This window comes from Mus caroli, unplaced genomic scaffold, assembly GCF_978045245.1.
Source record: "Mus caroli unplaced genomic scaffold, Mus_caroli_1 scaffold_9, whole genome shotgun sequence".
NCBI classification, from domain to species: domain Eukaryota; kingdom Metazoa; phylum Chordata; class Mammalia; order Rodentia; family Muridae; genus Mus; species Mus caroli.
Genome location: NW_028227264.1, coordinates 42,704,013 through 42,730,000, shown reverse-complemented (window position 1 = coordinate 42,730,000; position 25,988 = coordinate 42,704,013). Strand labels below are relative to the sequence as shown.

Below are 25,988 nucleotides of genomic sequence, written 5' to 3'. Positions count from 1 at the left end.
GAAGCAAGCCTCAGCAACCTTCAAAGATCATGAGGGCCACCCCTGCCCTACACACCCAAGGATCTGGTTCCACCACATGGGGTGATTTCCTTTCTCTTGCTCTTTACCAACCTTCTGTTCACCATCGCCTCCTCCTGCCCTTGCCCTCTGCATGAGGTCCTGTATGCATTGCTCTTACTGCAAGTGAGGAGCCCCCGAGGAAGGAGAAAGCTGAAAATAGCAGGCCCAGAAAGGCCCAGTTCAACTCGGCCTCAGGCAGACCTCCTCGAGCTGATATGCAACACCCACAGGGAACCCGGTGGCCAACTGTCTTCCAACTTTCTAGAAATCTGCAGCCTACCAAGGCCATACTAAGACTCAGGGACCAGGAAAACGTTTTTAAAACCAGGTGGATGTGGTGACACACGCCAGTCATTTCAGCCCTCAGAAAGCTAAGGGGGATTACAAGATGGAAGTCAGCCTGGGCAATACAGTGAGACTCTGTCTAAAGGAAAACAGTTCATAACTACAGTATGATAGAATATGTAGTGATATTACTGCTCCACAACTCATCACCAGTAACCTAGTGACTTAAAAAACAAACAAAACAACAGAAACAACAACAACAACAACAACAACAAAACCACTTTGTATTAGTTCTCTGTCCTATGAAGTCCAAAGACTGATGGCTTGGTCCTTTCCTCTTTTCCATCAAACGGTCAGAGAGTTTGTCTGGAGGGATTGGGGAGGAAATACACTTGTGGTTTCTTGTTTGTAGACTCTGGTTCCCTGTCATTCCTGGTTGAGGTCCATAGTATAATTAGGTCAGGCCCATCAGAACAGTTTCTTTCTCTCTCTCTCTCTCTCTTTCCTTCCTTCCTTCCTTCCTTCCTTCCTTCCTTCCTTCCTTCCTTCCTTCCTCCTTCATTCCTTTCTTTTTTTCTTCCTTTTTAAAAATTTTTGTTTTTTTGAGACAGGGTTTCTTTGTGTAGCCTTGGCTGTCCTAGAACTAGCTTTGTAGACCAGATTGGCCTTGAACTCAAAGAGACCCATCTGCTTCTGCTTCCCTGAGTGCTAGGATTAAAAGTGTGAGTTACCACCACCCAGTTCAGTCTCTTTTTCTTATAGGTAGTCAGACATGCTGTAAAATACAACCCAGTCACAGGAATAAAGCCCATTACAGATACAGTAAGTCCACAGGGGAGACATGGGCCCATGCTCCATCATCACCTTATGTATCCGTTGTAGGGACAGCAGTGGACAAACCAACCCTGTACAGGAAGAGTGACGAGGTTACTGCATTTCTCCAGCATGTACAAGACTGTCCTGTGACTAGGGAAACCTTGGGGATTCTTATAAATTTGGGAGGGGCCTAGAATTCCTGAAGGAGACTTGCCAGTAAGGGGAGGTAGCGAGTTGATCAGGAGGGTTTGGGGAGTGGGTAAAGAAGGTGGGCAGTCTAAAGGAAGCAAAGATGAGTGTGGGCAGCAGACTCTCCAGGAAAGAAAGGTACCTATAAGCCCCTGCTGGGCTGGGCTTTTGACCCATAGTGTGGGAGTGTGTGCATTTGTGTGTGTGGGGTGGCACACAAGGGGACCACCAAGAGCAGAGAAAACCACCTATATGTGTCCATGCTGGGGTGAGTTTGGTCTGGTGGGAGGAATCCATAGGCCCTCCAGGAAAGTCAGCAGTGCTGTGCAGGGATACTGAAACAGGCACGGGTTGAGCAGATGGGTTTAGGCTAAGACCCACAAGAAGAGCAGCCCACAAGGAGCCCCATGGAGAAAGCAGGGCTTATTTGCCCCAGAGCACAGAGTCAAGCTCAGAGCTCCATGTTGATCCAGAGGACATCACGTTTACATCTTGAGCCCAGTGTACTTCTGACTGGCCCTGTGACTGCTGGCACCTGAGAGAATAAAATACATAAGCCTTTATTATTAATAACTAGTTTATTTGTTTATTTGTTTTTCAGTCCTTTAGATCGAACCCAATGCTCAGTTCTGAGGACTTCAAATTAAAAGAAAACAAAAAGACGAACAAGCAAGACAGTGACTCAGTGCTACCTTTTCCTGGGTTATAAACTGGAGACGAACAACAGCTCTGGACTGCCCAGTCTATTCGGTGCACAGAAAGCCGTCTCTGCTGCCAGTAACCTGACTTTCTCCTGCACAGTGGCTTCTGCTTCGTGAGTCACTGCTGGTGCCGGGGAGTAAAACCCAGTTAAGCACAGACTGCTGGGTCCGATCCTGGGTGCCAGGTTTGTCCAAAGACCCCTTCCCAAGCTGGGTAGGACTCAAAGAGCAATTCTTGCTTAGAGGACTCCCTTTAAGCTGTGGGCTCTCCTGCTAGATTCCTTCCTAAAGGAATTGTGTGGGGTTTCAAGGATCGTCCACAGCCACATTTAAATCATCATTTGCTTTGAGACTTTTTGGATTCTTTTGTGAGGCAAAGTCCAAATGTCACTGTAAAATAAAAAAATACAAATCTTGAAACAACAGTCAAGCAAGAAACGTCATCCCCAGGTCCCCCACACCTTGGCTGGGTTGTCACCGTAGCATTACTCTGCTTCCTGCACAGGACAGAATCTCAGAACATCAAGACATGTCTTAGAAGTTTTGAGCCATCGGAAAAGTGCTTAGAAAGAACCAGGCTGCCTTTCAAGGACTTGGAGGAGTTGGCAATGGTTTGAATTCAGAATAAACCCAAAGGGAAGGGTTTGACGACAGCTTTCAGTTCCTAGCATACACTGGGATAAACCCTTTTGAGCAGTAGGGGGGCTGAGAAGGCCTGAATGTGAACCAGGCCTCAGAGACTGCTCAAAACTGATCCACAGACTTCACTTCAGCCTCATGGGAACACACTATCAGTGACTTTCTATACAGAGTAGGCAGTTCTTTCTGTGCCATAACATATCTTATGGTCCGAGGGTGCTCCAGCTCTGACAAGCAAGCTGGCCTGGCCTGGGGCACTACTCCTCTATGTAGACTTCCAGAGATAGCCCAGCCAAGCGTTGAGACAATGGGTAGGGTTGCCACATGAACTTCTCTGTATGATCCCACCCTTCCCAGCTCCCAGAAGAACCATACAGCCCATAGGGCTGTGCTGAGCGCAATGACCAGCCAAGGACAGGCATTTAAGGCTTTGATCACTCTGTGTGTTTTTGGTTCTTTTAAAGTTTCTAGGAAAGGCTTAGCCTTGTTAGAAGTCCAACTTCTCCTTCTAAGTCCCCAGGAGTCTCTGGGCTCATTTTAGAAATAGCTTTCCTTTGGCCTTCGTTCTCAGCCTACTTACTAGTTCCTTCAACATCTTACTAGAACTGAGCAGAGTCTGGCTAACCCTTTAACCTTAGCTGGCTGTGATCATCAGCTTTCCATTACTGGAACATATGCCTGAAGTAATAAACTTACAAAAAGAGAGGGGTCTGTTTGGCTCATAGCTTTCAAGTTTCAGTCTATAACTTACTGGCCCTATTGTTTTTGTTGAAAGAAAGCGCATCACGGCAGAGAATGCACGGCAGACAAAGCCGTTCACTCATAGTAGGGAAGTAAGAAGGCAGGAAGAATGGAGTCCCACCGTTGCCTTCAAACACATGCTCCCAGTTATCTAAAGACCTCCCATCAGGCCTCACTTCTCAGATGCCTACCTCAGTCACTATCTCGCAATACCACAGCCTGGGGACCAATCCTTCAACACATGTCTTAGGTCTAAACTCTAACAGCATCCTGTCCACAGGACCAGTCTGCCCCTGAACTTGTGGTGCTACACCATAGCATTGATCTGTGGATAATGCAGCCAGTATTCTAAAGAAAGGCACTGTGCGGCTTGAAGCTCTGCCTTGCTAACTTCTTGAGTACTGGTTTATAGAGAGGAACAAGCCTACCAATTCTCACCACTGAGGAGTCATGTGGCTTTGACAAGCCATTGTGCTGTTCGGACCTGTCCCTTTCTCGGTGAAATGAGGACTACACAATCTACGTAGCAGACTACACAGTCTATGATACACAGAGCTCCAACATCCCGTCAGTTCTGAACTTACCACATTGCACCCCAGGAGAGCCTCAGGTTTTTACCCGGTGAGTGTCTATTCAGCAAGCAACATGTGACAACTGCATCATAGACTAGGGGTGTGCTGTCCAGGACAGGGAGCCTCTGTTCTCAAAGACTTTACAACCCAGTTAGAAAAAGGATGCCAAACGTTAAGAACAAAACACAGTTCCCACTTATTAAGCAACCCAGAGTGCGGTCTAGCAGGTGAAGGCAAGCCCAGGGCCCCTCGTTTGTTTCCCGGTTCTCAGGGAGCGCTGCTCTGTACTGCCTGAGGTCTGCTGTTGTGAAAACAAGCGCTTTGTGTGTTCTGTCTGCTTTCCTCGTGGAGGTTATTGCAGGAAGGAAGACACATTGGGTCGATTATCCCATCCTGGCCAGAAGCAGAAGTTCTACCAAGCATTTCAGTCATACAATCGAATTTTAAAAACCTGACGCTGCCTGTGTATGACGTTTATACTCATATCGCATACGAGCATAGTAAGTATTAGTCACAGTTACTGCTAGTCCTACCTCTACTATTACAGCTCAATTTCTCCTTTTTTTCAGATTAAAATATATATATACATATGTATATATGTATATATATATGGAGGTTAAAGGATTTTTTTTCCCCTTACATTTCCATGTGTATCCATAGGTCTAGAGCAAAGCCCTTAGGAAGTTCAGCTCTGAAACTTTCAAAACCAGTTAAAAGGACCCTAAGGTACGTACTCAGCCTGGGCAGCATTACACATTTAGTTCTGATATAAGACAGCTTGGAGTGGTAGACTATTGCCCTTTAGTGAATACCGATGAAAGTTACCGTTTTATAGAACTAGTTTCCCCTCCGCTTCCTCCTCCTTTCTTTTTTCTCCTTCCTTCCTTCCTTTTCTTTTTCTTTTTCTCTTCTTTTCTTTCTTTCTTTCTTTCTTTTTTTTTTTTTTTGAGTCAGGGTTTCTCTGTGCAGCTCTGGCTATTCTGAAATTTACAGAGATTCCCCTGCCTCTACCTCCCGAGTGCTGGGATTAAGGGCATGTGCCACTGTTACCTGGATTTATTTTCTTCTTTCTTTCTTTTTTTCTTTCTTTCTTTCTTTCTTTCTTTCTTTCTTTCTTTCTTTCTTTCTTTCAATTTTATGTGCATTGGTGTTTTGCCTACATTATGTATTTGGGAGGGTGTTTGATCTCCTGGACCTGGGGTTATAAACAGTTGTGAGCTGACATGTGGGCACTGAGAATTGAACCTGGGTCTTCTGGAGGTGCTTCCAGTGTTCTTAACTGCTGAGCCACCTCTTCAGCCCCTAGAAATAGTTCTTTTCAAATTGTGTTTTGAAACTGCATTCCTATGTAGCAAGGTCTCTGCTGTATTTTCCCTTTTCTTCAGGCCATCTTTGCACAGTCCATAAACATCAATACTTTCTCAGTACCAGACCTGGGCCTCTGAGGCCACTTCGAGGTCTTTATGGACCAGCGGCCTCATGGTTTGTGGCTGCTCTCTTGCAGGTGTCATGGGAGGGTGCGCCCACGGGAGGTGGCTTCGTTTCGCTTGCCACTGTCACTGAATACCAGAACCGGTATCTGATAGTGAACCGACTATGTCTCTGCTCATGGTTCTAGGCAAGTTCGAGACTGAGGGGGTGGCAGCTGCTGAGGGCCTTTGTGTCCAGCATCCTACAGCAGAACAGAGAGGAAGGTGGCTGGATGCCCCTTTTCTGAGCATCTGTTCTGCTCTAAACAGCTTAATCACCTTTAACTGGGCCCCAGCGCCGGCCCTCCTGTGTTGGGAGTGAAGCTTCTCGACTCAGTGGAACCATGTCTGTGAATTTTAACCACTTGCACCTGAAAAAAAAAAAAAAAAAAGGAAGAGGATGCTGGATTAGGTGCAGTTCCTTTCTGGGACTTGGAAAGTTGCCAAGAGCCTTGGCTCACTTTCCTGTTAGCCAGCCTCTCTGGCTCTGCAGACAGGCCAGGGCAGGAGATGCCTGTAGAGACCTGTAGGCAGACAGCTCAATGCAAAGATCACTTTCACTGTGCTGGCTGGGTGCTGGCTGCAGCAGAGCCCGGGGCTGCTGCCAAGGGTTAAGGTAGCAAACCAGCAGTAAACGGAGTGCTTGGCAGAAACCCAGCCTCTGAGACAGAGACAGGCTTAATTTCCATCCTTGGTCACAGTTGCAAAGGGACACTGCCACTCAGATCAACAAATTTGGTTTGCAGTGAGATATACAAACCATTCCTTGCATTGTGAAACAGAGTCTAAGAAGGTCCTATTCCCGGAAACCTCGAGGCGTCTCCCCTCCCCAACTCTTAACATCCAGGTTATTCTAGCTGCTCTGAGTGAACCCTGACCTTTGAAAGGGAGGTATAATGCCTCCGAGAAATCCCAGACCTGACTTCAAGCAGATCTTTATATAAGAACTGATTGCACAAGCCTGCATGTGTGGGGCTGAGGGAAGAAAAAGGGAAGAGTGTTTTCTGTGTATGACTGAGACCCTGCTATTCGTTTGACTTAGATGTTTCAGCTGAGCTCTGTCGATTATGAAGATAGTCATATATGTCAGTACTAGAAACCTCCGCTCGCAGTTGTGCGAGCAGCTGCCCCATCCTCCCGCTCTACCCTTGCCCTCCTCTGCAGTGAGCAGGAAGCAGAGACTCAGAGAGAGTTGGGCCTTGGCAGCTGGGAAGTGGTGGGGCATCAATTCTGGCCTCATAGTGAAGAGCAAGAGTGCTGGTCACATGGAATCCGGAGATGGCTGTGTAATGTGGGAGACGCTGAGTTCCATGTTCCCACACTGTAAGTCATGATGACACTGTTAAAAATGACGGGTGGGCGGCGGAAAGTGAAAGAAAAAGAACAAGAGGGAACAGAAACCGACCAGACGCACAGAGGATCAGGCGAGTGTAAGGAGGAAGGCACAAAGACAGGCTGGGGGGAGGGGGAGCCTGGAAGTCAGTCAGGGAAAGAGGAAGGCAGGCAAAGGAGACTGGGTAGGAGGAAGAAACCAGACAAAGAGGATTGCGATGAGGTAGACACAGAGACGAGACCTTCTCCTTGAAAAAAATGTCCTTTTCCAGCCGAGGGTGGAGGCCAACCACGCCCCAACCCCTGCCTGACACGTCACCTTCAGACCCCGGCTGCAGGGCCAGCCGGAGAAGTCCCTCACCTTAAATCTGTCTCTGCTTGTTGAAGAAGGCCCGAATTGAGATGGAAGGAGTTTGTGAGGCTTTCTGGAAATAACAGAGGAGAAAAGTAGAGAGCCATGTGCTTGGCAGAACCCTCTCGGGAGTCCCCAGACAGGCTGCGCCCGTTCTGCCCTTCACCTCAGGAGTGGTGCCAAGCTCTGGCTTTGGTCTCCAGAAATCTGCAATCTGGGAGGGATAAAAGGTCCACATGGAGGGCGCTGAACAGCCACGCTGTTGCGCAGACAGTGAACACAGGCAGAAAATACCAATGGACGATGAATGCGAGAAAAAGATGAATGAGATGAACGAGACCTTTAAAAAGATGAATGACCTTTAAATGGACAATGGCTTTCTTGACAATGTCACAGAATTTTCTTAACTGTGGGGGAATTAGGATAAACAATTTGGTCAACTATGGAAACATGGACAACTGGACCAAGAAGGTCCATGTGTGTGGGCTTGAGAACAGCATAGCAGAGCCAAAGCGGAGAATCCTATCACTAAAGCCAATCTCCAGGTGAGCTGGCTCAATAGAAGTATGGCATTGACCTTTAAAAAGTTTTTAAAATTAGCACTCCCTAGAAGTTATACTTATCATTAAAAAGCAACAAACATTGCCTAGACAACTCTGACACAGGCCAGCTTGCAAGAGGGCCAGGCTTAGCCTCATCTGTCGGGTCAGACAGACACAGACTTCAGAGGACAGCTTGAGATCAAAGGTTGCAGGAAAAACTGAAGATGATGGAGGGTAGGCAGATACTGAAGGAGACTGAGGTGGTGGCGTGTGTGTCTGTGTTTGTGATAGTGTGTTTGTGTCTGTGTTTGTGAGAGTGTGTTTGTGTGCCTCTGTGTGAGTATGTCTGTTTGAGTGTATCTGTGTGTGTGTGTCAGTGTGTCTGTGTGTCAGTGTCTGTGTATCAGTGTGCATGTATGTCAGTGTGTGTGAGTGTGTCTGTGTGTGTCACTGTGTCTGTGTATATGTGTGTGAATGTGTGAGAGTGTATCTGTGTCTGTGTGTATTTGTGAGTGTGTTTGTGTGTGTAAGTGTGTATCTGTGTCTGTGTGTGTGTCAGTGTGTGTTGGGAGTGAGGTGAGGATATTCAACATGCAGTTGACAAGAACATGAAGCAAGGACAAGGACAACCAAACGGTATGGATTTGTTTGGTTTTTCAAGACAGGGTCTCATGTATGCCAAGTTGGCCTTAAACTTGCTCTGTAGCCTAGGCTACAGAGCCTCCCAAAAATGGGGTCACAGGTTGAAGCCATAGCACCTTGTTTCATGTGCCGCTGGGGATGGAGCCCATAGCTTTATGAATGCCAAGCAAGCATACACCAACTGAGCTGCATCCTCTGCCTAGAACAACCAGCATTGATGGGGTACAAACTGTGCCAGGTGCTTTCTCAAGCATTTTGTATGTTACTTGTTCACATAAACTCTTCTATTGTCCTATGAGGCATTTTATATACAAGGGAACCTGACTATTCCATGGGAGTTAGCTCAGTGTTCTATGTTCTGTAGTTCTTAAATCTGAAGACATGTAAGAATCAATGTTTATGTTTATGGGTTGGTTTATGTTGTTGTTTGTTTTTGGTTTTGTTTGGGGATTTAAAATTTTAATTAAAATGATATAATTAATTAATTTAGAGGATCCATGTCCCGGAGGCTGGTGTCAAAGTCAGTCTGTAGCTAAGGATGGCCTTTCAACGCCAGGATTCCAGGCTTGAACCACCATGCCTGGTTTAGTCAATGCTGGGGACAAACCCCAGGCCTGTCACGTGCTGGGTGAGCACTTTGCTAATTTACCTACAGCCTTAGCCCACTGCTGTTTCTTTATTTGTAAACACTCACTTTTAAATCGGATTCTAGAAACACTGCCAAAGATAAGGCTTCTGGGAGGAGAGTATGACTTCACTATGAGGATTTAGCATGATAATTAACATGATGATTTTCCCCAAGAGAACTAAAAACTCTAGATCAGTGTTATGAGACCTTCATATTAAAAGAGGCCCATCCAAACGAAGAGCCTCCTGGGTTCATAATGGGCAACAAGGGTCTCTCTCTGATACTCTGTTCCAAACTGTAAAATGCCTGGGAAGATGCAAAGCTCCTTTTCAAGAAGAAGGAGGAGGAGGAGGAGGAGGAGGAGGAGGAGGAGGAGGAGGAGGAGGAAGAGGAGGAGGAGTGGGGAGGGGAGGGAGAGGAGGAAGAGGAGAAAAATAAAGGTGTTCCTAGCTCTGGAAAGAGCAGCCAGGTTCTTGTCCTCAAGGTAGCCTCTCCCACAAGAACCGAAGCTGAGGCTCGAGCTTGGCTGTGAGTCTGGGAGGCAGCAGATGGAGAGAGATAGCAAATACATCTGTTTTCACAGGAGCCTGTTGTTCTCTGTACTAACTGCTATAAAAACAACACGAAACCAGCCACACTTCAGTTTTGGTTCTAGTGACTAAATCAAGGAATGGCTCGATGGTTGCTGTGTCATTAGAAATGAAACCAGTTCTTAAACATGAGAACAGGGTCAACACTTTAATAACCCAGCCAGTTCATAGAAAAATCAAAGCTGAAACTCTGCCACCCCAGCCCTGAACACCTGCTGCCTAAGGTTGGTTCTGAACCAATGAGCTCTTTTCCTTGCAATGAAGGCACCACATGGACCCCAACTTGCCTGACACGGAGAGAGCTGGCTTTCTTATGTGCACAGTGCCATTGGGCGGAAATAAGCCTCATACCCAACAAAAATACTTCATATCTGACTTTTATTTTTTCAAATATATAATCCTATTCACCCCCTCTAAGTACTTTTTTTTTTTTTTTTGGTTTGTAGACAGTCTCACAACACAACTCTGGCTGGTCTAGAACTCCCTATGTAGACCAGGCTGGCCTTGAAACTCAAGAGATCTGCCTGCCTCTGCCACCTAAGTTCTGGGTCAAACATATATTTTGATGTATGAATTTGATCTTCACTAAGGTTGCCATTTACATTTTTGGTTTTCGTTTGTTTTGCTTTGCAGATAAGTACTCGCTGTGTACCCTAGGCTAGTTTGGAGCTCATGGCAGTCTTCCTGCCTCAGCCTTCCAAGTGTTAAAATTACAGGCATGAGTCTCCGAGTCTGGCTATCGTTTACATTTTTTTTTTCAGATGAAGAAACTGGAACTTGCAGAGGTGACTTAGCCAGAATCAGGTAGAGCTGGGGCTCTGAACAGAAAGATTCTGATCTACTTTCAGGGATGGTGGCCATACCGTGATCCCAGCAGCACCTGGGAGAGCCAGGAAGACCCTAAGGTAAAGGGTAGTCTAGTCTACACTTAGCTGTTCTCCTTCCCCACAAAAAGAAACAAAGACACGCTCACCTCTGTCTATACTGCCCCTGATCTAACTTGGCCTGCACACAGTAATGAAGGTGGTATAGATGTGCGAACTCTTAGGTTGTCTCCTCAGTGCCCTCTTCTCCCTAACGTCACCAAAGCAGCTTCTCCTCCCTCCCTCCCTTGGGAAACTGTTGATGATGCTCATCATAGAATGCATCAGGATAGGTGATTGGCTCAGTTCTGACCAATGAGGTTTGAGAAAACATGTGCTGGCCTTTCTGCAAACAAGCATCTCTGGGTCTCAGTTGTATTACTAGAGGAGATGATCTCTCGATCCTTGTTGGTCTAGCAGAGAATCCAAGGTCCACATTCCCTAAACTATTATTTGTGCCAAAAAAAAAAAAAATGCCCCCTGAGAACCACGCTAGCATACAGGAGAGGCAGTGCTCAGGAATGAGACAGACATGGTGCCTAAGAACCAGGGCAATATCAAGTTTTCAGAATACAAGTAAAAGCAACGCCTTAGTTTGCTTAGATAATTTGGAGTTTCTGTCATACAAAAACCGATTACCAGTAAAAACACTGCCAGAGGCCAGTAACATCTGGCTGCTGCCTGAGTTTCCCAGTCAGGCTGAAACTAGTCCTTCAACACGAATCATTATTTTGGGGGCACACACATCCCTCTCCTGCTTCAGACCCCAGAGACTCCATCTTTCCACTCCTGAGATCTGGCTTTTTCAGTTCTCTGCCTCATCTCAGCTCAGCCCAGACAAAAGCAATGTACTTCCAAAAGTCCCACCACGGTGACAGGTAAGGCCTTGTCCTCTGCAAGGAACACTCATAGCGGGGAATGGACAGACCCGCACATGCTGGGCACCAACAGTCACAAGATCAGCATCAAGGACAGATGCTGCCAACTCAGTTCTTCACATATTATAAAGTCTGTGGAACAATTATTTCCTTACCGGATCCCAGACAGAGCCTTGAGTCCCAACAGTTTAGGTCTCTTATTTGCCAGTGGAGGACTCTCCCAGAAATTTAGATATTTGACATCATAACTTATAAGTCATATAGGTTTAAAAATCTGTGAAGAGAACTTTTTTTTTTTTTTTTTTTTTTAGATTTTACTCAATCTTAGTTTTTCTCGAAAATTCTGTTGTTTACAGTTCTGGCCAATATAACTGACAAAGCACAGTTAAAAAACAAACAAACCTTTCTCCTGTAGCTCAAAGGAGAGAAAGCATAAATGAATCTTACTGGTTATGCATAAAGAATCACATCAACCCCTCCACACCTGGTCTATCAGCAAGACTTGCTGTTTCCAAGTATGACTTGGTTTCTTTCCTTTTCACTAGAGCTGTGTAATCTATTCACATGAAAATTATTGGGGTTAGAGGTTTAGCTCAGTAGTCAGAGCCTGCTTAGCACACAAGGCTGGTCATGCGCCAGACATGTTCAAGTGGCTCAGAGATCAAGAATATGACCTGGTGACTCCTCACATGACCATGATAAAAAGCCACTTACTCTGCCTTTTGCTCTGTTTTTCCTTTCTCACACAGTAACTGAAAAGATCTTTCTAAGACATCCATATTTCTCTGTCTAAGCTGTCTAATTGGGGCAGGTGAAATGGCTCAGTGGGTGAAGGCACTTGAAGAAGTACAGTGACCAGAATTTCATCCCTGGGATTTACATGGTGAACCAACTGGCAACACCCATCATACACACACACACACACACACACACACACACACACACACACACACATTAAATGTAATTTTAAAAGAAATAAACTGGCCCTGTCCCTTGCCAGCTACAATGCTCAGGAGGACAGGCCCTGTACCTTGTCTGGGCAGCACTACTGTACTACAGTTGGCCCCCAGTGGCATGGGCACAGATGAGTGGCTAGAGAGCAGGAGAGCTGGCCCGGTCCCTCTCTGGCTGCAGCATTGGGTGAGCTAGCCAGGGCAGTGCTGGGGAGCTCACCTGGCAGTGGAAGCAGGAGAGCTGGTGTTGACCAACTCAGCTATCACCCAGACCCAGATCCAGGTCTATGAATTGGCCACCTCAACATCCACCCCATCTATGAACTGTTGGAACACATGAAGGGGCCAGTCCTGCAGATCCAAAAGCTACAGGATCTCCATGACACAGGGCAACAACAGGATATCTGAAAGGAGACTTTTGTTTTATCTTCTTTTGAGGGAAAGGATACAAGGGCTGAGGGAAGATAATGAAGGGACAGGGAGATGAGTGAGGCTGCGGTGCATGATGTGAAATTCACAAGCCATCAATAAAAAGTTAAAAAAAATATGTATTAAAATTGGCTAGGTATGGTGGTGCATGCCTCTAATCCTAGCACCCAGGAGGCAAAGAGTGGTGGATCTCTGTGAATTCAAGTCTACATGGCGAGTTTCAGGACAGCCAAACAGAAAAACCCTGCCTTAAAACAACGATTAACAACAAATAAGCAAAACTAAACATAACACAACAATAATAAAGATGGTCCAATGGTTTCTCTTTATTTCTCAATTTAAATACCGGTGTGGCCTCTTGGGCCCTGTAGCTGCTGTCTCCCCCCATCTTTGGCTTCTCCTTATCCATGTTCCTCAGAAGCACACTGGCTTTTTTTCAGATTCTCAAACAAGCCTCTTTTTCTTTCAGAGCAGTCTGTCTAGTCTTACTGCTGACTCAATAGCAGCTTTCCATCTTCATTATTGTTTCTTAACCGTAATCTCTTTAGAACAAAATGAAACAACCATGAAATTTATCACCTGCGGTGGTTTGAATATGTTTAACCCAGGGTATAGCACTATTTGGAGGTGTGGCCTTGTTGGAATAGGTGTGTCACTGTGGGTGTAGGCTTTAAGACCCTCATCCTAGCTGTCTGGAAGTCATTAATCTCCTAGTGGCTTTCAGATGAAGATGTAGAACTCTCAGGTCCTCCTGCGCCATGCCTGCCTGGATGCTGCCATGCTCCCTCGATGATAATGGACTGAACCTCTGAACCTGTAAGTCAGACCTAATTAAAGGTCATTCTTAGAAGAGTTGCCTTGGTCATGGTATCTGTTCACAGCAGTAACTAAGACCCTAAGACATCATCACCTTTAACTAACACATCTACACATAGAGAGAATAAGACTTTTGTAAGATAATACTTGGGGTATTTTTATTCCTTTTGAAAATGTACTTAAATGGTAAAGAATGGTACAAATACAAGCAGAATACCATTTATCTGCAAAGCAAAAATGAAACTTGCCAGAAGATGGATGGACTTAGGATGTGTGGTACTAAGTGATGTTACCCATATGCAAAGTTTCTTCTTCATATGCAGTCTTGACTATAGTGTAGACATGCTCTATGTAAAGAGATGGGTATGGGAGAAGGCTTAGAAAGGAGACTGAAAAGAGGGCAATGCTCGTGACAAGGAAAGTTGGAATGCAGGCAAAGGGACACGTAAGCTAGGAAAGCAGACATAAGGCTGACGATTGCTTTGCTAGTTTCAACTCTGCTATAGATTTTTCTTGGTGGTGTAAATCTATTAAAAAAAAAAAAACAAAAACAAAAACGTAATTTAGAGTGAAAGTGTCAAATCCCAATGTGACTCCTTGGCTTCAGACTATACTTTCTAACAGAATAGCAATCCATTGAGATGCAGAGTTTGGGACCAGGCAAGTGTTTGCCTTAATCTAGCCGTGTGACATTTTCATTGGTAGGTTCATTATAATAAAGTGACAAAGATAAATTATTTTGTACCTATGTGTATCTGGGTATGCTCAAATATGTATGTAGGTAGGCATGTGCAGGTCAGAGGACAACTTGTGGGAATTGGCTCTCTCTTTCCAACATGTAGGTCTCAGGGATCAAATTCAGGCTCATCAGCAAGTGCCACTACCCACTGAGATATCTTGCCAACCCTATTCCTTTCCTTGAGAAGCAATTCTGACCTAGTAGCCTTTAGCCTCAAAGGATCCCTCAATCTGCTCTTTAAATGATTTATTATTTCTCATTTCCAGCTTCTCCCTACGTGTCGGCCATTAACAGGGACTTTCTCTAACCACCTGATCTAAACTAGACCACAGACTTGGGATATTTTGAATCTCTGCCAGTTGGCCCGTTCTTTCCCTTCAAAGAATATATCAAAGTTATAATTATGCATTAATTGGCTCGGCATTGTTCCTTGTCTATCTCACAGCCCCTAGGTTAGCTTTCCAATGCAGGCATTTTCTCTGCTTTCTTCCCCCACTTTGTGTCCAGCTTCTGGTCCACTGATAGCATCAGAGTAGAACTCAGTTGTCACTGAAGGAGTGGATAGGTGGGCGGCCTGGACTTAAAAACAAGCCTTCTCAATAAAAGAAACCAGGCTTCCCTGGAGAAGTACTGAATTTTAGTGCTGAGGCAAGAAACACATCATTAAATGCCAGAAAGTAAGAAACCACTTACAGACAAAAGGACAGGGGTGCATGACAGGAGCCAACTGGAAACCTCCCAGAGTCCAGCGTTGTAACAGCCTGAGCAGTAAGATACACAAACCTATCAGACTGTCAGATGAAGCATTAATTATTTGCATTTATATTCATATAAATAAAAAAATGGTCTTTTAAATAAATGAATGCAGATGATCAAAATTTCCTTACAAATGAATTTCAAATGATTTATCTAGATAATTACCCACGAGAAGGTGGAGTTGATTCTGTACATTGAGGAGAGGAAATGCTGGTTTTTAAGCAACAGAGGTGGAGGAGACACAGACAGTGCAAAGTAAGGCCACAGTAGGGAGACCTGGCAGACAGAAAGAACCCTGTTCAAGGCTGAGCCCCCCATGATGCCCTGCCAGTATGCTGTGATGCCCTGCTGGATGCACGACAGGGTGAGAAAGCATTTGCTGGGGTGTTCTTTTTCCCAGAACCAGCACCAGAAAAGCTCAACTAGAGAGCAGTAACTGCCCAGTTAGTTGGACTCAGGAGGTTCTAGTATTAATAAAAGAGAGGACATTGAGTTAGAAAGGAAGTGGGCTTTGGGGTCCTGGTGGAACAGGGGAGGATAGGAAGGTGGATACAATCAATATGCATTGTGTATCTGTTGAAATTTTTGAAGACTAAGTAAAAGATAATAAGGAAAAAACACTCCCATATAATGTAGTATCTTAGGGCTGTAGACACAAATGAATCAGAATAAAATAGGGCCTTTTAGTTAACAATAATATATCAAAACAGTTAGTTGTGATAAACACACAGTAGTAATTCATGATGTAAGGAGAGGAAGTGGCAGAGAGGTATGGGGAACTCCACACGTTCAGTGTAGCTCATAAGTTCTACATTAGGAAAAACTTTTCAACTACGTCCTAGATTCGCAAACAGCACACGCTGTCATTTTCTGTTAGTATTTCTTGCTAGCCACAGCGGTGTCTATACCTGTGCTCAGACTGAGGCAGGAAGGTTGCACAGGTTCAAGTGTGTGTTGTGTACCCTGCCAACGAAACAAGCATTTCTTTGTTCAGTGTACATCCTTCAAAACCATCTCTTACCATTAATAATAAAGTATAGAGCTGGGCAGTGGTGGCCCACACCTTTAACCCCAGCACTGGGAGGCAGAGGCAGGCCGATCTCTGAATTTGTGGCCAGCTTGGTCTACAGAATGAGTTCCAGGACAGCCAGAGCTACACAGAGAAACCCTGTCTCAGAAATAAAAACAAACAAAAAAATCCTATGAGAACAAACAACCCTCCATACAATATTAGTAAATAACTAAAATAACTGACCTTAAATTTGAAATTTGCTCTCCTTAAATAACCGAAGTATTTTACTCCGGGGAAATATTTCATCAAGGTCACGTGCTGCTTTTAGGTAGTTTCCCAGTATCTCAGATTCCAGAGCAATATAATTTCAAATTCCAAAGACTTGAGGCATTCTCTAAAAATACTTTTTATTGTATGTTTTTTTTTTGTGTGTTTATGTGTTTTCACTGTAACGTTATGCCAAATGTGAAACATATCTTGCAGCTGTTATTAAAAGAGGGGGATGTCTTGTAGAACCAAGATGGTAAGAGCTAAGGCCAGCAGCACCAGCGTCATTTGGGCCTGGGTAGAAGTGCTGAACCCCAGGCCCACCACATCCATGGAAAGCTGCATGCCAACAACCCCACAGAGGGAAGCCTCTGCCTGCAGATAGGCTCCGGGAACTGCTTCCACCCAGCTCATACTTTCTGGTGAAGACTGGACGTCATCTTCAGTGACAAAGGCCAATGGGACTTCTTCAGACCACTGGTCTTGGTTGTTAGAAATGACGGCAGGAATCATTGTTCAGGTCCTCCCTCGTGAAACTCACCCATCCCCTCTGCTTCCCAGACCATTCACTACCCCGTGGGCGTGACCATCGCTCTGGAATCCCATTGGCTCCTCCCTTTTTCCCCCACAGTGAGCTGTGTCTCCTGGCCACCTAAGACTCAGTTCTCTCTCCCCCATGGCAGGCCCAGCTGTAGCCTAATTTCTTTCTTCCTTTCTTTCTTTCTTCCTTCCTTCCTTCCTTCCTTCCTTCCTTCCTTCCTTTCTTTCTTTCTTTCTTTCTTTCTTTCTTTCTTTCTTTCTTTCTTTCTTTCTTTCTTTCTTTCTCTTTTCTTCCTTCCTTCTCTCTCTCTCCTTCCTTTTCCTTTCCTTTTCTTTTTCCTTTCCCCTTTCCTCCCTTCCTTTCTTTCTTTCCTCTTCCTTCCTTCCTTTCTTCCTTCCTTCCTTTCTTTCTCTCTCTCTTCTTCCTTCCTTTTCTTTTTCCTTTCCCCTTTCCTTCCTTCCTTCCTTCCTTCCTTCCTTCCTTCCTTCCTTCCTTCCTCTCTCTCTCTCTCTCTCTCTCTCTCTCTCTCTCTCTCTCTCTTTTTCTTCTTCTGTTTCGACACAGGGTTTCTCTGTGTAGCCCTGGCTGTTCTGGAACTCTCTCTGTAGCTGGCCTCAGACTCATTGAGATCCTCCTGCCTGTCTCCCCAGTGCTGGGATTAAGGGTGCGACAGCACAGCTTGGTTCTAACTTCCTTTTTCCATCACTAAAACTCATTTCTTTTCCTAAATCTCTGCATCTTGACCATTTTCATCTCAAAACAGCTCTCTTGAGGGTCTCTGAATAGTTACCGGCCAAATTCAAAGGCCTGGTCCATTATCACCCCGGGTCTCCGTGAAGGTAGTGAATTCTCTGCAGCACGATCTTCCAGCATTTGCCTTCCTCCCTTCCCAGTCACCCACTTTGCTATACTACTTAAGTTCCCTCCATGCAGAAGTCAGTCCCTTTAGCGCCTGCCCCTCTCTCTATACCTCCAGCAAACATTATTTTTATTTACTCAATCTTTGTTTCTGTTTTGTTTGTTTTCTAGACAGGGTTTCTCTGTGTAGTCCTGGCTTTCTGCAACTCACTCTGTAGACCAGGCTGGCCTTGAACTCAGAGACCCACCTGCCTCTACCCCCAAGTGCCATTCACAACACTGTGAGGCAGACAGATCTGACTCTCACAGAGCTTTATAGCCTACCAAGGAACAGCTGTGGAGCAATTAACATGAGTGGGAACGCAAGAGGTGAAGGCCCAAAGTCAACTCTAGGTCAGGGAGGCTTCCATAGAAAGGGCAGAAGACCTAAGTAATTTCAGATAGATGATACATGCTCTTCCATATTACCATGTCTTGCATGCCACAGGACACACTTGAGAGTACTAAATAGTTTCTGACTCACCTACGGGTGACTTAGCTTTCCCTGAGTATTGACTGGAGACAGGGTGACCAGGTAAAAGGCCACTGCAGCAGACTGGATGATGGTGTGTGGCTGCTGAGCCTTATGTTTCAGCAGACAGGGTGACAAACTCTCAGTTGTATTATATTTTAAGGTCGACAGACTCTCCAAGACTTACTGATGGGCACGGTGTGGGTGAGCAGGGCAAGAGCGGTGCTGATGCTGACTCACATTTTAGGACCACAGAGCTGAGTAGATATGGAAGAACGGGACAGGTGGGGGTCTGAGGCAGGGGAGTCAAGAATTCTGCTTTGATGCCCAAGTTTGAATTGCTATTTAACTGACATAGATGTCAAGTAGGTGGCTGAGTATTGTTTGGAGTGCAGAGGTCGCTGTTGGTGATAACAAGGGTGTTAAACGGCCTAAGTTGTGGAGCTGGGAAGATGTCTCAGCAGGTAAGAGCCTTGGCTGCTCTATTAGAGGACCTGGATTCAGTTCCAGGCACCCACAGGGTGGCTCAGACCTTCCTCTAACTCTAGTTCTGGGGTATCTCACACCATCTGGTTCCCAGCTCCAGCATCTCCATAAAAGCATACACAAACACTTCTTTTTTATTTTTTATTAATTTTTTTTTTTTTTGAGACAGGGTCTCTACATAACTCTGGTTCTCCTGCAACTATGTAGTTTAGGCTGGCCTTGAACTCACAGATGCACCAGTGTCTGCCTCCAAGTGCTGGGATTAAACGCATAAGCCACCATGCCCTACGCATTCACATTAAAAGCAACAACAAAAGAGCCTTGGGATGAGTTCAAGTACTGTAGAGGAAGAGGCCCCGAGGTGACCGCTGGGACACCACACCACTCAAGGTGAGAAGGGAAGGAAACTGAAAAGAGGCCGAGCCAAGCAAAGCTGCAGGGTGTGGTGAGCAGAAAGAAAGTGAAGAATGAAACAAGGTGTGGTCAGCTGTCAAACGTGCTCCAGTCAAATCCCCGCCAATGTCACCCCACGGCCCGAAGCTAGTCCCTCCTGCTGCAGCCTGGCTAGCTTTTCCCATCACCTCTTCCAATTATTTCCCTGCAGCTAAGTTCTGTCTGCTGCCTTCCCAGACACTTTCTTGTTTGCTGCACAACTTTTGCAACCGTTTTCCTAGATCTCTGAGCTTGTCGCATGGACGTCTATAAACTCCAGAGTCTGTCTAGCACATAGCAGCAACTGGTGTACCACTGCAGCAATGGTTTTAGGTCACATGCAGCTGCTGAGTGCTGCCTCCCAGGAGGCCGGGGCAGGAGTGACATGATTTCAAGGCTGACGTGCACTACCTCATGGGACCTGGATAGGAAAGAAAGATGTTATACATCTAATCCTTGGGCTTGCAGCATCTGAGGTGCTGGCTGCTAATTCCATTTCCTTTGTCTCACTTTTACTGTCTCATCAGGCCTTAGTGACACCTGCAGACTTAAGAACCAGCATCCTTGAAACCTATAAAAGACTTCAGACAGCAGTGAACTTCAAAACACTGACCCAGATTAGAGAAATGCTTGCGCCAGGATAACATTTTATATTTATATTTTTAAAAACGACATTTATTTTTATGTCCACTAATGCTTTGACTGCATGCATATGTCTGTGTGAGGGTGCCAGATCCTCTGGAACTGGAGCTACAGATAGCCACAAGCTGTCATGCGGGTGCTGGGAACTAAATCTGGGTTCTCTGGAAGAGCAGCCGGTGCTCCCAACTGCTGTGCTATCTGTTCAAACCCCAGGATGACATTTTTGTAGGAGATGTGGGTAAGACACCAGGAAAAGGCTGGTAGGTATGGGATGAGAAGTTTCCCTAAATCTTCACAAAATGAGAGGGAGTCCACATGTCTACAAACCACAGTTACTATCTCTGTAGAAGAGTCAGCCAACGCTAGGCAGTGGTGGCGCATGCCTTTAATCCCAGCACTTGGGAGGCAGAGGCAGGTGGATTTCTAAGTTTGAGGCCAGCCTGGTCTACAGAGTGAGTTCCAGGACAGCCAGGGCTACACAGAGAAACCCTGTCTCAGAAAAAAAAAAAAAAAAAAAAAGAGCCATCAACAGAAAAGTAACAAGCTAGACATCAGAGCCAGGTAGATAAAAGCCTCCAGTGACAGCCCCAGGACCTCCACTCCTACCAAGTCCAGACAAAGCCAGCTAGAGGTCAAAGGTATCTGTTGCATGCGCTAGTGCCTGAAAGCCAATGCTCTCGATATGATTCTCATGCTCAGAGACTGCAACGGGGCTGGCTCTAAATTCCCGAGTACTCGGCAGACAGCAGATATTCAATATAAACCTAGTAAACTATTTTGGAAGTGACATTGACAAAATGGGTCACCTCCGATGAAGGAATGAGCAACTAGAAATCATCGGCTTGGAGATGACTCAGGCCTGAGCTCCTAGTGAGCTGCTGGGAACTGGGGAGGGGATGAAGATTCACACTCTAAACTTAAGTCAGCAGGACCCAACTGCTTGCTCCAGCCCCAGGAGTTCGGGAGATGCTGCTGGATTCCACAACTCTCCTTTTCAGAAGCAACGCCTCCAGCACAAGCTCGGCACAAAGCACTCGTCTATGAAAAGGTCAGGACTGATGAAGACCTCCAGATGCTGGCCGAGAATAGCAGCTGAGGAGCTGCTCAAAGGGAGGCTGAAACAGGCCTGCACTGTGGTCGACACAACAGCTAAAATGAATGTGGGCTGACGCAAGGACCCGGTCCATGGTGGTTCCTCCTGAGAGCAGATTTGAGTAAGCACGTCTCCACTGGTGATGCCAACCCCAACCAACTGAACTTTGTATATTGATTTCTAAATGACAGGGTCTGTCCTATTTTTGTACCTGGTAACTCGGACAGGAACACAAGACCTACTTAAAAATGTCATTAGCCATTAATTATGCCTTTTTATAGACCGGTTTTTGGCTCTGTGACTGGGGGGTAGGAGAAAGCTATACACCAAGACCTTTTTAGAGGGTCAGGGGATGTGTCAGAGCACACTGAAATGTCCCCAATTCCCAGACTTACCTTTATATGTTATCCCCTTAACACAAATAAGATTAAAACGGCTCAGTATTAAAAACCTAAGAATCTAGTGAGTCTCTTCATTATTTAAACACAGAAGACTGTGTGGTTACAAGGTTAGGCCTGTAGTATAAGACATTAGTACATTTGCTAGTACATTTGGAGAAGCAAATATAATTTGTATTTGAGTCTGAAAGATCTGTCAGTCATATGAAGGAGCATGATAAAGAGCTTCCTATGGCTGCTCTCTGGTTCAGATGGGCAAGCTGAAAATATCCTACAGAAAAACCACATTTGAAATATATATGGGGTAATGCTTACCTGTAGTGCTAGCAGTTGGGAGGTAAAGGCAGAGAAGCAGAAGTTCCAGGGAACTGTTAGCTACACGGAGAGCTCAAGACCAACTCAACAGCAGTGCATCTGATCCACACACATGTGAAACTGGTGGCTTTACAATACAATACAGCACACTGAAAAATGTTATGTTTGCTCTCAGGACTGCCTGACCTGGGGATTCCCTTTGCTGCCCAGCTGGAAAGAGCATCCCTACCACACGTGCTAGCCTAAAAGCCATCGAAGCTCTTAAGTGCAGCTCACACTACCTGCCTGTCACTTCTGTATCACAAAAGATGACCTGTAATTACAGGGTGCCATCTGCTCTCCAATAATCTGAACAAGATACACGCCTCTCCTTCCTCCACCTTCTTCTGGTGCATTCTCAGGCCAGATGAATATATCTGAAAACAAAGCTGGCCAGGTGGTGGTGGTTCATACCTTTAATCCCATTCCTCAGAGGCAGAGGCCGGTAGATCTGAGTTGGAGGTCATCCTGGTCTACAGAGTGAGTTACAAGTTAGCCAGGGCTACACAGAGTAACCCTGGCTCAAAAAACAGAACAGAACAGAACAGAAAAAAAAAAAAAAAAAAAAAAAACAACCCAAAAAAAACAAAACCACACAGAGGAATAGAACTTGTATTGAGAACAACTCTGTCATCGTGGTTGCATAAAAATGAGCTCAGTTTCAATTATGATCATATTTGATTTTTCTCCCTTCATACCCAGGGATTTTATCCTACTTTTTGAATTATGGTGCCACAAGTAATGGGAGACCCGACTCCTCTCAGAACAGAAGCATCAATAGTCTAAGAAAATGTAATTTGCATTCTCTAGCACGAGCCACATGTACCGCATTTTTGAAAACTAGAAGATAGGTTATCTGAACAGATTTTTAAACAAGTATACCATAGAAAGATAACCATTAAGAGTTATTGGTGGGTCAGCAAGATGTGGCTAAGTGGTTAAGGGTGCTTGCCGCCAAGACTGACACCCTGAGTTCTATCTCTGGGACCAGGAGTGGAAGGAGAGAACCAGCCCCGACTCCTGCTGTGGCATGCAGGTATGCTCCCCCACCCCCACCCCAAAGCTAATTGCTCAACGTTAAACCTGAAGTCTTAGGATGATCCACTTAGTTTCACTGAATTGGAAAATCACAACATGGCTGGGGACACATCTCCCTCATCCTCAGGGACATACCCTGTGCATCCTTATCACCAGGCTTGGGTTCCAACAAGCTCTCTACGGTTGGAGCAAGGTCATGCAAGTTTCGAGGAGCACAATGATAGGTAAATGGTAGCTTAGGCCCTGAATTCCTCCCCTGTCAACAAAGGCCAAGAACTTACTTTTTTTATTCTCAGAGTGAGGCACCTGCTAAGACCTGTAGCCCATTCATTCTCTATTATCCCTCATCCCACATCTTCTCTGTAGAAACTTGTAGTCTGAAGATGAGGGAATCCCAATCTTGCTCTATAAATATTTCACTCCCAACTCCTAGGAATGAAGGCAAACATATTTACCTAGCTTTTTAGTAGGCCATAAGACTTAAGTGTTCAAATAAAAACTAGGTATTGTAGCCAGCACTAATTCCTGGCTTTATTTATTCTGTCTCTGGTCACTGGGCCCGGTCCTTAGCTCACCAGGTTGCAGATGCTCCTGGCAGCAGGAACACGGCGGGCTGGACAGCAGTGGCTTGGTGGGATTTACTCTGTTAATCTACAAGTGGAGGTCAAGAGCTCTCAAGTCCCTGGAATCCCTTACCCCAGTGTCACCCAAAAGTCGCCATGGTTACCCTTCTGACCACACCTCACAAGCCCTCCCTGGCATCCGATCCTTCAGTAACCTCTCCTCAGTTTGTCAAAACTCCAAAGGGGAAAATCCCCACACTCAGCAGATGAACACTCATATCCAGACCGATGTGCAGAAACACAAGTCAGCCAGTTTTCCTTATGTAACTGAGAGTGCTCTTTTCCCCGCCTGTACTGAAAGGGCGCTTTGTTTTGTCAGGCAATGTTTTCCTGCTTGCTTCTATTTTTTCTGTGATTGATCCTCAGTGTTATTTCTTTTATTATTATGCTTACAACTTCCATTCTAGGATATTTGCTATTTGGCCAATTTTATCTCATTATTTGTGAAAAAATGTGCTGTAAATCAGTAAAGATCAAAAGCTAGGGAGGGCAGGGGACCAGGGGAGAGGGTAGGGGAGAGGGCAGGGGGCCAGGGGAGAGGGTAGGGGGCCAGGGGAGAGGGTAGGGGAGAGGGCAGGGGGCCAGGGAAGAGGATAGGGGAGAGGGCAGGGGGCCAGAGGAGAGGGCAGGGGAAGGAGAAAGGAGGAAGGAGGAAGGAGCACTATCAGGACCTCACTTGAGCCACCACATAATTTTTATAAGAAAACATTCATCTTTATTATTGAATCTAGAACCATTATTTTATGATATCATCTTTTAGCATACTCAGATGGATTGACATTCAATGTGGACAGCAAGCTAGCTCACAAATCAACAGCAGGAGTCTCCAAGCAGCCATTGAGAGAGTGCAGCAAACTGTCCTTACTGTGGTAGGAGTTCCAGTAACCTCTGGATGTTTTTGGTAATGATAAGGAAAAGCTACTGCAGTCTAGAGACAGGTCACCTTCAGGCTTTAAAGACTGGCTGCCAGGGGCCACAATGACATAGTAATCCAGGAGCCAAAAAACAAAAAAGTAAAACAAAAAACCCAAACCAAAACAAACAAAAACACTGGAAAGGAACGGGAGATTCAAAATATTTAAAAACTATCGCAGACAGATACTTGGCATACTATGATTTGATAGTTTACAGTGACCAACATAACAGCAAAGACAGACAGGATTATTTATACCTTTAGTATATAGAAGACAGGTTTTTCAAGTCACAGTAATAAATCCTGTGATAGCTCCTGAGACAAGTTGCCTTATGCCCCGCACCCTTGCTATGCCAGTGAGAAATGGGAACACAGAAGAAAAAGTGGCTTACTCTAGGAGAGTCAGGAGGTCCTTGAAAAGTGACAAACTCTTTGTTATTAAATGACAAAACATAGTTAGAGGCTTTATTTAAAAATCTCTCACTGTTCATTATCAAAGTTACAAGATTGCTTGCATACCAATAGACTGACTGTAAACAGGAAAGTCTCATTAAGGAAAGATGGGTTTACTGTAATTTGATCTTTTACAAAAAAATTACTGCAAGTTATTAATAACAGAATTTCTCTTTTACTTTCTTAAGTCTAATTCTATTGAAAATTCAACCAATGTTTCCACTCTCCTGCCTAAGGTTCAACCATGGTCACCTTAGGAAATACCCCAGTTATTTGTTAATCAGAAATACAAACTGTGGCACATTTCCATTTTTTTTTTTTTTTCATTGAGCAAAGGCTTCGGCTGCATTGCATTTCACGAGAAGAGGAGGCTGCAGTGGTCCTGTCTGTCTCAGCGAAGCAGTGGTGCACACTCAGCCCTGCCCGGGTGCCCTATCTCTCATGGAATCTTCTCCTTGGCTTGCAGCAGCCCGGGTTTCTGTTGCCTCCACCGAACCTGACTGAAGCAAGGGTGTCACGCCTCGTTGTCCTGACTCAAGGTGGTTCCATCTAGCGAGGAGGACACGCTCTTCAATCTGTTGGCTGGGGGACAATGCTAATATGAAGAAAGTTATCTGGGTAGCTCAGATGCTCGCTCAGCCACTGCAGAGGGGTTTCCAGCATTGGCTCGATCCCGTGAATCATCACCTGGCTCTTCTTCTCTCCATCTGTTCCAAGAAAGAGATCCAACAGTAAAAAACACAGGGAAAGAGGACGACTTGCCTTTTCAGGGTCCTGAGTGAATTAAATGGATTTCAAACTTGTTTTATCCCCTCAACAGGAAATGAAGACAAGGAGAAAGTTTAGATGTTGCAAAATGTCTCATCCTAAACAGAAACCTGAGGGCTGCAGTGAATTCTGATAAAAATTCTGTTGCTCTGCGAAAGTGTTTGTTCTTTCTTAATTACTGTGCTTGCCTGAGATTGACGTTAGTGAAACCATGCTGGAGAAAACAGCAGGGTGAACCCACTGACCAAAATACTCTAGGTACACAGTTCAAACCACCACAGACGACTGTTGAAATGGCAACTCTGGAAGGCCACACAACACACCCTTAAAAATATAGGGCAGAAATGATCCTGAATCAGAACAGAATTCGAGAGGATGTTTAACAGCTGGGAGCTTTGCTGATTCTCTGAAATGTGCTCAAGTATTTCCCACAGTGTTGAAAGTAATAAAAAAAAATAGCACAATTAAAGCTGGGATCACAGAGAGCCAATAATCTGACTTAAAGATTCTTCATTAAGAGTCCCAAAACCTCATCAGGTTTTACTAATATTTGCTGCTTGCTCATTAAAATAGAACTATAGGGCTGGTTACAGGACTCAACTGAGAA

The 25,988-nt window shown here is 45.2% G+C and overlaps 1 protein-coding gene and 1 pseudogene across 1 annotated transcript in view; both read right to left on the bottom strand.

The window, feature by feature from the left end:
- Positions 1-5,510: 5,510 nt before the first annotated feature.
- LOC147002632 (uncharacterized) lies at positions 5,511-16,784 on the bottom strand (annotated as a pseudogene).
- A 7,155-nt stretch (positions 16,785-23,939) lies between these two features.
- Positions 23,940-25,988, bottom strand: part of Atg5 (autophagy related 5) — a 94,417-nt gene continuing 92,368 nt past the window's right edge. The window contains exon 8 of the mRNA XM_021174066.2: positions 23,940-25,320. Coding sequence (XP_021029725.1) covers positions 25,184-25,320 — 137 coding nt within the window. The 3' untranslated portion in view covers positions 23,940-25,183. The remainder of the gene's footprint in view (positions 25,321-25,988) is intronic.